Here is an 11575-nt window from a genome sequence, read left to right on the forward strand (position 1 = left end):
TAGTTACCATGGTGACAGACAAATGAAGTCTGATCCGGGCTTTAGAGTCACCTGAGCAAGCCGTCACAATAATCTTTATGAAAAAAAGGAAAGCTTGAAGATTGATTTTGATTGGCCACAATTTGACCAATCACGGTGGTGAGCGGTCACCTCTCAGGAGGTTCATGGAGATCAGGTGTGTCCTGTGATCGTTTCCTCCTCCGGGAGCCAAACAAACTCTTTGTTTGAATGAGAATGATGTGGTTGTCATGGTGATGGAGAGCTGCAGGTTGGCGGGTTTTATGTTTACAGTGAACCCTGGTTTTTCGCGGGGGTTACGTTCCAAATAGAAACCGTGATAGGCGAAATCCGTCAAGTAGTAACCTTTATTTTACAATTGAAATAGATAGAACTGGACATTAAATATATCTACGTTACATATAGTCGTAATGTGATTTCAATGCACGATGCAAATCCGTGAAGCAGCGAGACCGTGAAAGGTGAACCGCGTTATAGCGAGGGGTCACTGTACATTGAATTTGTTGGATGTTTTACTGACGACCGGGTGTTTGAGCATAAAATGTGGGTCATTTCTTCAGTTAACGTGTCATGGCGGTCGCAGATTGACGTGTGCCGTGAAACAGATCAGTTCTGGAGATGATTGACAGTTTGATGGTCTTCACCCTCTTTATAATAAATCAACCTGTCATTTGTTAATAAGGTTCACCTGTATTTATTTATTTTGCCAGTAGAGGCTACAAAACTCTCAGTTTAAAAACCAAGTATTTGTTTCGCCCACTTTTTATTTCAACTGTTGATTTCTACTTTAGAATGTATAAATCGAATCTTTAACATTTGTCGACGCGCCTTTAAAAAAAACAATAAAACATCTAAACTACAATAAACGGAGAGAAATCACATTTTTATTGATCACAGTTTGAGAAGGCTCAACTCATATTACGTCATAAAAGGTCATAAACATAATAAATACATGAGCACAAAACATCAGGGCGCTAATACTCAGTGTTAATGTTCTTTAGACAGCAGCAGCACATCCACCACAGGGAGGTCACAAGGTCAGAGTTCACTAAAGGTCAGGTAGCTTGAACAAACTGACATTAGCTTAGATACGCTTACATTAGCCTAAAAAAGCTAACATTAGGAATAAGGAATAATTACAGCAAGTCGCCGACCAGACGTGACAAACGGTCCTTTAAGATGGACGGAGACACGTCAGCGGGCGGTTGGAGGTCAGAGGTCAGTTCTCAGAGGAGTCGGTCTCCTCGGTGGAGCCGTCACTCTCCACCTCCATCCTCCTCCGGTGGTGGATGTTCCTCCTGGGGGAGGCCTTCCTCTGCACCTCCTTCAGCCCCCCCACCGCGCTGCCGCTGCTGTTGCTGCTCGGACTCACCGAGATCTGAGCGATCCTGAAGGAACAGTTCAGCACCAACATACCGACGTCACAGCCATGAATCATGGTAGATGGTGTGTGTGTGTGTGTGTGTGTGTGTGTGTGTGTGTGTGTGTGTGTGTGTGTGTGTGTGTGTGTGTGTGTGTGTGTGTGTGTGTGTGTGTGTGTGTGTGTGTGTGTGTGTGTGTGTGTGTGTGTGTGTGTGTGTGTGTGTGTGTGTCCTCACAGTTTGTCCAGTTCTTGGTCCATCTCAGGGTCAATGAGCAGCTCAGCTTTACTGGGTAACGCTCCTGCAGCAACAAACAAGGTTCAGGGTTTTACAGCTGTGATAGAAAACCAATAGAAATACTAGTAGCAGTACTAGTACTAGTAGTCGTAGAAGTAGTACTAGGAGTAGTAGTACTAGTAGTAGTAGTAGTAGTAGAAGGACGTGGAACCCACCAACAGTCTGGTTGATGCTCTCGTCTTTAGACAAACTCATGAGGAAACTGTAGTAAGAAACCTTGTCAGTCTGTTCCAGGATCTCCCTCATACACAACCTGGAGGGATGGCTGCACACACACACACACACACACACACACACACACACACACACACACACACACACACACACACACACACACACACACACACACACACACACACACACACACACACATATATATAAACACACTGTGAGGACTGTCTACCTGTGTTTGAACCTGAGGACTGTCTACCTGTGTTTGAACCGGTCACACAGGGCGTCGATACACTCAGCCAGAGTGGACGGCTCCACCCCGTCCTGCTGGTTCTCCTCCTTGTCGTTCTCCTCTGTGGCCACAGAGGGGAGCTGTTCTATGGAGGTGGACGTGGGGACGATGACCGTGTTGGGACTCTTTCCTGCCAACAGATCCTGGTAGATCACCAGCACGCTGTCCAGGAACTCTGCAGACACAGTGGACAGGAAGTACCTGTTAAAACATTCTGTTTATGAATCGGTTCCTTCGGTTCATGAATCGGTTCCCTCGGTTCATGAATCGGTTCCCTCGGTTCATGAATCGGTTCCTTCGGTTCATGAATCGGTTCTCTCAGTTCATGAATCGGTTCCTTCGGTTCATGAATCGCTTCTCTCAGTTCATGAATCGGTTCTCTCGGTTCATGAATCGGTTCCCTCGGTTCATGAATCGGTTCCCTCGGTTCATGAATCGGTTCCTTCGGTTCATGAATCGGTTCTCTCAGTTCATGAATCGGTTCCCTCGGTTCATGAATCGGTTCCTTCGGTTCATGAATCGGTTCTCTCAGTTCATGAATCGGTTCCTTCGGTTCATGAATCGGTTCCCTCGGTTCATGAATCGGTTCCTTCGGTTTATGAATCAGTTCTGTGTGTCCATGAAAGTTAAATCGCAACACATGAGCAGTTTCTGAAATACTCAAACCAGCACTAACGAGTCAACCATGTTTCTGACCTGTGATTGGCTGATTGGATATTTTCTTTCAGGAGCAGATGGACCTAACGAAGTGTCCTGTGAGAGTTTATGGTACCTTGGTAGTAGAACTGCAGCTGGAAGGCATACAGGAAGTCGGAGAAAGACAGGAGACAATCGATAGCGTCGTCCATTAGAACAATTCTACAGGACGAGACAAGAGAAGAAGTTCAAACTGGATTTCTTTCAACCAATCAGGGCAGAGCGTAGGTGATCTGGAGACCAGCAGCTCCAGTCTGAGGCGGTGAGGAGATGACGTCTCACCTGAACGCACTCTGCACCGTCTCCACCGGGAAGTCTGGACACAGCAGCTGCAGCAGAGACCTGAACTCCAGCATGGACAGCAAGTCTGCAACACACAACACAACACAACACAACACAACACAACACAACACAACACAACACAACACAACACAACACAACACAACACAACACAACACACAACCATCAGAGCAGCGAGCTGCAGCACAACGCTCAACATCTCATCCCACTTCCTGTTTTTAAAGACAGTAAACGGTCTGCAGGGACTAACGTTGACACGTGAGCCTCCTTTTAAAACATATAAATGTGGTTTTATGGAGACATGCCAGTTATTTACTGCTGGGATTGATCAGTTCATTGATTCGTCGATTAAAGAATCATTTAATCCTTTTGAGTTCTGTAATAATAAACTTTATATCTTTGGTTTTGGGACGGTTGGTCGTACAAAACAACACATTTCAAGATATTAGCTTTTCCCTATTTCCACATATTTGATTGAGTGATTGATTGATTGAGTGATTGAGTGATCGATCGGCTGCAGCGGTGGTCCCCGCCTCACCTCCACTCTTGCCGATCTGTCTGTAGCACCTCCAGAAGACTCTGATGAAGGAGGCTCTGTTGTGAGGAGTTGCCCTGATGTAGTTAAACTCCCTGAAGAGGACGTGGTTACTGTTCTTCACACTGCTGAAGCTGCACACACACACGCACGCACACACACACACACACACACACACACACACACACACACACACACACACACACACACACACACACACACACGCACACGCACACGCACGCACACACACGCACGCGCACACGCACGCACACACACACGCACGCACGCACAGAGATTTAAAATCTTCGTCAGTGATATTTCAGAGCTCTGAGGTTTTAGTCTGGAGGTTTTTGGCCTCCTTCAGAACCTGCTTAAGAATTCTGGAGTTTTAAAGATTTCTTCAGCATCAAACTAATCCGGTGCTAAACGTGAGGACATCCTGGTTCACACCCAAACGGAACTTTTAATAGTGAATTCGTCGCATTGAATTTTCCAAAATGTAAACAAAATAAATAGGAAACAGGCTCATGTTGCAGCACAGTGCAACTCACTGTATCCATGGCAACATTATACTTCCTGTTTTAATGCTAAAGTTTTAATCTGATCACACAAATAAGACTTTTAACATTTAACGTGACATTTTCCAAAAATACCAGAAAATTAAACGTCGTGTTTGTGACGTTAAATCATCACATTTAGGAGAAAACACCTGTGAACGTAATGAACACAATCATCTGTTTCCGGGTCCGTCGGACGGAGACGAACTTACTACTCAGAGAAGAAGCGGGTCACCCCGAACTGGGCGAACTCCTCCCGGTGCTCCAGCAGCTGGGTCACCGCGTCGCTCAGGTAGAACAACACGGTACTGTCAGCTGGCGGGAAACACACACGCACACACGCACACACACACACACAGATTAAACTGTTAGCTTCACCTTCCGTTAGCTTCCCGGAGCTAGCTGACGCAGCTCGGCCCACCGGACCTACCGAGGTACTCCTCAGCGGGGACGGCGGGGTTCAGGCGGCTCATCCTGCGTCCTGTCGTCAAAAATAACCCGCTGGAAATATCTTTAATAAACCTGATATATATACGCAGCTATAACGGGCGAGATCAGTGTGAGCACCGTTTCATCAATTCATTTCTGTCCGTTGGACATTTTGCCAGCTGACCGTCCTGACGTGGTGGGTTTCCATGGAAACAGCCGGATGTTGTGAGTCACAGTCATAAAGCCCCGAAATACACTGCTCACAAGTGTTCCGCTTTTTAAAACTAATAATAATAATAATAATAATAACACAACTTGAATTACTGTGTTATAATAATGCCATGTCTATCTAGAGTCATATTACATGAAAATATAATGTCTCCTGTTGTCACTGTGGGGACAGCAGAGACTTCAGAGTCCTGATACTTGTCTTCTTTGAAATCATAAAGGAATATGTTATTACCACTGTAAGAGTTGCAGCAGTGGCCTTAAGTTTAAGGGTGCAGAGTAGCTGTAACATTAACTTTAATTGGAAATTCATTAACTTTAATTGGAAGCTGAGCAGCACAGCGGTGTAGTGGTTAGCATTGTTGCCTCACAGCAAAAAGGTTCTGGGTTCAAATCCGGCCTTCCTGTGTGAGTCTGCAGGTTCTCCGTGTGCCTGCGTGGGTTCTCTCAGTTCTCCGGCTTCCTCCCACCATCCAGAAACATGCTATCAGGTTCATTAGTGGTTCTACAAATGTCCCGTAGACGTGAATGAGAGCGTGAACAGTCGTGGTTCCATCTGTCCAGGTGAACTTCTCCCAAAGTGAGCTGGTGGACCGTGACCCTGCTCAGGATAAAGCAGGTATAGATAATGGATGGATGGATAATTGGAAGTTAACACATGCAATTACTTTTGTTGCAGTGGTGGAATGTAACTACTTTATTACATTACATTACTAAGTACTGTACTTAGCTAAAAATTGAAGGTACTTGTACTTTACCTGAATATTTCCATTTCATGCAGCTTCATAATTTTACATCTCAGAAGCACATGTGGTCCTTTTTACACCTACTTTGATGATTACAATTGTTCATCCTCTTCCTATCCAATGAAAACCATGCATCTCCAACTGTGATGATTTTAAATGTGATATATATATATACACATAACCGTAAGGATTTACAGCAGTAAGATTCAACATAGACATTAATACATCAGTTATATTCATTAAAAAATATCTTGTATAAAAGTGAAACACTGACAGGGAGTATTTTGCTGTATTTTATATACTTTTACGACTAATAATCCCCAAATGTTAGTGAGTCTGGATTTCATTAGAAAATAATGTGCACGCTTGCAGATTTGTATTATCAAAAAAGAATAATAATTAAAACTGCCATCAGTGATATGCGTCCCTCTCAGGCTGCACGTCGGGGGTCGGGTGGAGGGGGGGGGGGTGCAGCATGGGGTCCGCATATTCCCGCGGAGCCGTGAGATGCCTGCACCAACTTTCATGAGGTTTGAATATGATAAAGTCTCCAAAAATACAGTTGTTTACGGAGAATAATAATAATCGCTTGAACAACAACAGGACTTTCGGTGCTCGGGTCCTAATTAATTGATATAAAATAAATGAATAACCTGCAGCCAGTCAAAACACGAAGGTGTAAAGGTAAAATATGAAATGAACCAATGGTGGATGACCTTTCATAGCTGCAGGGAGGGATTCATTTCAGACCAGCCAATCAAATCACTTGAAAGAATGGGCAAGTCACGTCCTGGTCCAATCAGTAAGGAGCTTCATATCCGAGGGGCGGACCACTGTTCAAATGCAACCAATCAACGTCTTTGTCTCGTGACAAACGAGGAAGCCGTTTCCAGTGGTCGCTAAAGAGCGAAACATGGACGTCTGCTGTTTCCGGGTCTCTGAGGCTCCACGAGCCGTCAGACTGAGTATGAAGCCCCACGCAGGGTGGTGGACAGGGTGGTGGACAGGGTGGTGGACAAGGTGGTGGACAGGGTGGTGGACAGGGTGGTGGACAGGGTGGTGCCCCGGGCTCCGCCCATCCTCCGTCTCTCCGCCCTTAGAGTCGTTTCAAAAAGCTGCAACAAGCCAGACATATTTAAGCGAAACAATACCGGAAGTTGGTGTTCATTTGTATTCAAAATAAGAGCGCAACACGAACAGACAGACAGACAGAAGGACAGACAGAAGGACAGACAGACAGACAGAAGGACAGACAGACAGAAGGACAGACAGAAGGACGGACAGACAGACAGACAGAAGGACGGACAGACAGAAGTACGGACGGACAGACAGAAGGACGGACAGACAGACAGAAGGACAGACAGAAGGATGGACGGACAGATAGAAGGACAGACAGACAGAAGGACGGACAGACAGAAGGACAGACAGAAGGACAGACAGAAGGACGGACAGACAGAAGGACGGACAGAAGGACGGACAGAAGGACGGACAGACAGAAGGACAGACAGAAGGACGGACAGACAGAAGGACAGAAGGACGGACAGAAGGACAGACAGAAGGACAGAAGGACAGACAGAGAAGAGGCTGAAGCTCAGCTCCAGTGGTTATTATGACTCCAACATGTCCACTGAGCTGGATTCATTACGTGTTGGATTAGAAGGAACTTGTGTCGCTGTTGGTTTTATTTTGTACCGGAAGTTGGATCGAACCTTCCGCGCGGCTGCTCCTGCATAAAGATCGGCTCGGCTCCGCGAGGATTCATTATCACCCTCATCGAACCGGGCCAGCACCGGACCGTCTCCCGGAGAAGCGAACAGGTACCCGGTGGACCGCGAAGCGCTTTCAGGTGGAGTTTGCGCGCGACGAGCAGCGCGAGGCCGCCGTGAACTGCGCTGCTCGGCCCGGTTGGACGGTTAGCCCGGTTAGCCCGGTTGGACGGTTAGCCCGGTTAGCCCGGTTGGACGGTTAGCCCGGTTGGACGGTTACCCCGGTTGGACGGTTACCCCGGTTAGCCCGGTTAGCTCGGTTGGACGGTTAGCTCGGTTGGACGGTTAGCCCGGTTGGACGGTTAGCCCGGTTACCCCGGTTAGCTCGGTTGGACGGTTAGCCCGGTTAGCTCGGTTGGACGGTTAGCTCGGTTAGCCCGGTTGGACGGTTAGCTCGGTTAGCCCGGTTGGACGGTTAGCCCGGTTGCTAAGCAGCTAACGGCGGTTACCGACCCTGTCAAACAATGAGAGCTCTCTGTGGATGCTTTTCTCATCATAACACGTCTTTATGACGCATTTTTCAGGAGCTGCACATCTGGCTGCACATCTGGCTGCACATATGGCTGCACATCTGGCTGCACATCTGGCCACAGCTGCTCCAACCAGAATCAGCAGGTTTACGTAGCAACGGTCTCTGTTGTTGCTAAGTTAGCTTGTTTAATGGCGCTCATCTGACGACAGCTGGTTGATGTTGACCAGTGACATTAAACTGGTTTCTACCTTCCTGCTCCCAGTGACATTAAACTGGTTTCTACCTTCCTGCTCCCAGTGACATTAAACTGGTTTCTACCGTCCTGCTCCCAGTGACATTAAACTGGTTTCTACCTTCCTGCTCCCAGTTACATTAAACTGGTTTCTACCTTCCTGCTCCCAGTTACATTAAACTGGTTTCTACCTTCCTGCTCCCAGTTACATTAAACTGGTTTCTACCTTCCTGCTCCCAGTTACATTAAACTGGTTTCTACCTTCCTGCTCCCAGTTACATTAAACTGGTTTCTACCTTCCTGCTCCCAGTGACATTAAACTGGTTTCTACCTTCCTGCTCCCAGTGACATTAAACTGGTTTCTACCTTCCTGCTCCCAGTTACATTAAACTGGTTTCTACCTTCCTGCTCCCAGTGACATTAAACTGGTTTCTACCTTCCTGCTCCCAGTGACATTAAACTGGTTTCTACCTTCCTGCTCCCAGTGACATTAAACTGGTTTCTACCTTCCTGCTCCCAGTTACATTAAACTGGTTTCTACCTTCCTGCTCCCAGTTACATTAAACTGGTTTCTACCTTCCTGCTCCCAGTGACATTAAACTGGTTTCTACCTTCCTGCTCCCAGTTACATTAAACTGGTTTCTACCTTCCTGCTCCCAGTGACATTAAACTGGTTTCTACCTTCCTGCTCCCAGTGACATTAAACTGGTTTCTACCTTCCTGCTCCCAGTGACATTAAACTGGTTTCTACCTTCCTGCTCCCAGTGACATTAAACTGGTTTCTACCTTCCTGCTCCCAGTGACATTAAACTGGTTTCTACCTTCCTGCTCCCAGTGACATTAAACTGGTTTCTACCTTCCTGCTCCCAGTGACATTAAACTGGTTTCTACCTTCCTGCTCCCAGTGACATTAAACTGGTTTCTACCTTCCTGCTCCCAGTTACATTAAACTGGTTTCTACCTTCCTGCTCCCAGTGACATTAAACTGGTTTCTACCTTCCTGCTCCCAGTGACATTAAACTGGTTTCTACCGTCCTGCTCCCAGTGACATTAAACTGGTTTCTACCTTCCTGCTCCCAGTGACATTAAACTGGTTTCTACCTTCCTGCTCCCAGTTACATTAAACTGGTTTCTACCTTCCTGCTCCCAGTGACATTAAACTGGTTTCTACCTTCCTGCTCCCAGTTACATTAAACTGGTTTCTACCTTCCTGCTGACCCAGTCCCAGTGACATTAAACTGGTTTCTACCTTCCTGCTCCCAGTGACATTAAACTGGTTTCTACCTTCCTGCTCCCAGTTACATTAAACTGGTTTCTACCTTCCTGCTCCCAGTGACATTAAACTGGTTTCTACCTTCCTGCTCCCAGTGACATTAAACTGGTTGCTCTACATTAAACTTCCTGCTCCCAGTGACATTAAACTGGTTTCTACCTTCCTGCTCCCAGTGACATTAAACTGGTTTCTACCTTCCTGCTCCCAGTTACATTAAACTGGTTTCTACCTTCCTGCTCCCAGTGACATTAAACTGGTTTCTACCTTCCTGCTCCCAGTTACATTAAACTGGTTTCTACATTAAACTGGTTTCTACCTTCCTGCTCCCAGTGACATTACCTTCCTGCTCCCAGTGACATTAAACTGGTTTCTACCTTCCTGCTCCCAGTGACATTAAACTGGTTTCTACCTTCCTGCTCCCAGTGACATTAAACTGGTTTCTACCTTCCTGACATTAAACTGGTTTCTACCTTCCTGCTCCCAGTTACATTAAACTGGTTTCTACCTTCCTGCTCCCAGTGACATTAAACTGGTTTCTACCTTCCTGCTCCCAGTGACATTAAACTGGTTTCTACCTTCCTGCTCCCAGTGACATTAAACTGGTTTCTACCTTCCTGCTCCCAGTGACATTAAACTGGTTTCTACCTTCCTGCTCCCAGTGACATTAAACTGGTTTCTACCTTCCTGCTCCCAGTGACATTAAACTGGTTTCTACCTTCCTGCTCCCAGTGACATTAAACTGGTTTCTACCTTCCTGCTCCCAGTGACATTAAACTGGTTTCTACCTTCCTGCTCCCAGTGACATTAAACTGGTTCCTCTCCCACCTTCCTGCTCCCAGTGACATTAAACTGGTTTCTACCTTCCTGCTCCCAGTGACATTAAACTGGTTTCTACCTTCCTGCTCCCAGTGACATTAAACTGGTTTCTACCTTCCTGCTCCCAGTGACATTAAACTGGTTTCTACCTTCCTGCTCCCAGTGACATTAAACTGGTTTCTACCTTGACATTAAACTGGCTCCCAGTGACATTAAACTGGTTTCTACCTTCCTGCTCCCAGTTACATTAAACTGGTTTCTACCTTCCTGCTCCCAGTTACATTAAACTGGTTCCCAGTGACATTAAACTGGTTTCTACCGTCCTGCTCCCAGTGACATTAAACTGGTTTCTACCTTCCTGCTCCCAGTGACATTAAACTGGTTTCTACCTTCCTGCTCCCAGTGACATTAAACTGGTTTCTACCTTCCTGCTCCCAGTTACATTAAACTGGTTTCTACCTTCCTGCTCCCAGTGACATTAAACTGGTTTCACATTAAACTGGTTTCTACCTTCCTGCTCCCAGTGACATTAAACTGGTTTCTACCTTCCTGCTCCCAGTTACATTAAACTGGTTTCTACCTTCCTGCTCCCAGTTACATTAAACTGGTTTCTACCTTCCTGCTCCCAGTTACATTAAACTGGTTTCTACCTTCCTGCTCCCAGTTACATTAAACTGGTTTCTACCTTCCTGCTCCCAGTTACATTAAACTGGTTTCTACCTTCCTGCTCCCAGTGACATTAAACTGGTTTCTACCTTCCTGCTCCCAGTGACATTAAACTGGTTTCTACCTTCCTGCTCCCAGTGACATTAAACTGGTTTCTACCTTCCTGCTCCCAGTGACATTAAACTGGTTTCTACCTTCCTGCTCCCAGTGACATTAAACTGGTTTCTACCTTCCTGCTCCCAGTGACATTAAACTGGTTTCTACCTTCCTGCTCCCAGTGACATTAAACTGGTTTCTACCTTCCTGCTCCCAGTGACATTAAACTGGTTTCTACCTTCCTGCTCCCAGTGACATTAAACTGGTTTCTACCTTCCTGCTCCCAGTGACATTAAACTGGTGCTCCCAGTGACATTAAACTGGTTTCTACCTTCCTGCTCCCAGTGACATTAAACTGGTTTCTACCTTCCTGGCTCCCAGTGACATTAAACTGGTTTCTACCTTCCTGCTCCCAGTGTGTGTAGTAAAGCTACCCTTTAGTTGGTGTTGATAACACGGTGCTGACCTCTGTGTGCACACGTTAAAGCATTCCGCCTCAAATCGGTGTGTTTATTTTCAAAGTTGAATATTACAGACTTGTTGTTGTTGTTGTTGTTATTGACTACCTGCTGCACATGCTCACACCTGGAAGAACAGCTGGATGATGTGTTTGAGATGTCAGTC

General features: G+C 46.2%; 1 protein-coding gene across 4 annotated transcripts; it reads right to left on the reverse strand.

The window, feature by feature from the left end:
* Nucleotides 1–882: 882 nt before the first annotated feature.
* On the reverse strand, nucleotides 883–4870 carry cstpp1 (centriolar satellite-associated tubulin polyglutamylase complex regulator 1). 4 transcript variants are annotated; one of them, XM_069724361.1, is made up of 9 exons: nucleotides 4658–4869; nucleotides 4440–4542; nucleotides 3674–3804; nucleotides 3118–3202; nucleotides 2912–2997; nucleotides 2107–2314; nucleotides 1832–1941; nucleotides 1617–1680; nucleotides 883–1406 (listed from the first exon to the last, which is right to left on the reverse strand). In XM_069724361.1, exons 1-9 carry the CDS (start codon nucleotides 4698–4700, stop codon nucleotides 1238–1240), a joined length of 999 nt encoding a protein of 332 aa, XP_069580462.1. In that variant the 5' UTR covers nucleotides 4701–4869; the 3' UTR covers nucleotides 883–1237. The 4 variants fall into 4 exon arrangements, with proteins under 4 accessions (XP_069580462.1, XP_069580464.1, XP_069580465.1 ...); XM_069724363.1 differs by lacking the exon at nucleotides 4440–4542 and having other exon boundaries at nucleotides 4606–4867; XM_069724362.1 differs by lacking the exon at nucleotides 883–1406 and having other exon boundaries at nucleotides 1613–1680; nucleotides 4658–4870.
* Between the last annotated feature and the right edge of the window lie 6705 nt (nucleotides 4871–11575).

This window comes from Brachyistius frenatus, unplaced genomic scaffold, assembly GCF_029030835.1.
Source record: "Brachyistius frenatus isolate BFR_SWC_R1_liver_20210118 unplaced genomic scaffold, ASM2903083v1 Contig_373, whole genome shotgun sequence".
Taxonomy (NCBI): domain Eukaryota; kingdom Metazoa; phylum Chordata; class Actinopteri; family Embiotocidae; genus Brachyistius; species Brachyistius frenatus.

Excerpts from the sequence above, each read along its gene's own strand:
- cstpp1 (XM_069724361.1), bottom strand. The coding sequence starts at position 4,700 with ATGAGCCGCCTGAACCCCGCCGTCCCCGCTGAGGAGTACCTCG. Across the intron at positions 4,543-4,657 it reads CCCCGCTGAGGAGTACCTCG|CTGACAGTACCGTGTTGTTC; the intron begins GTAGGTCCGGTG and ends GTTTCCCGCCAG. Across the intron at positions 2,315-2,911 it reads GCTGCAGTTCTACTACCAAG|AGTTCCTGGACAGCGTGCTG; the intron begins GTACCATAAACT and ends CTGTGTCTGCAG.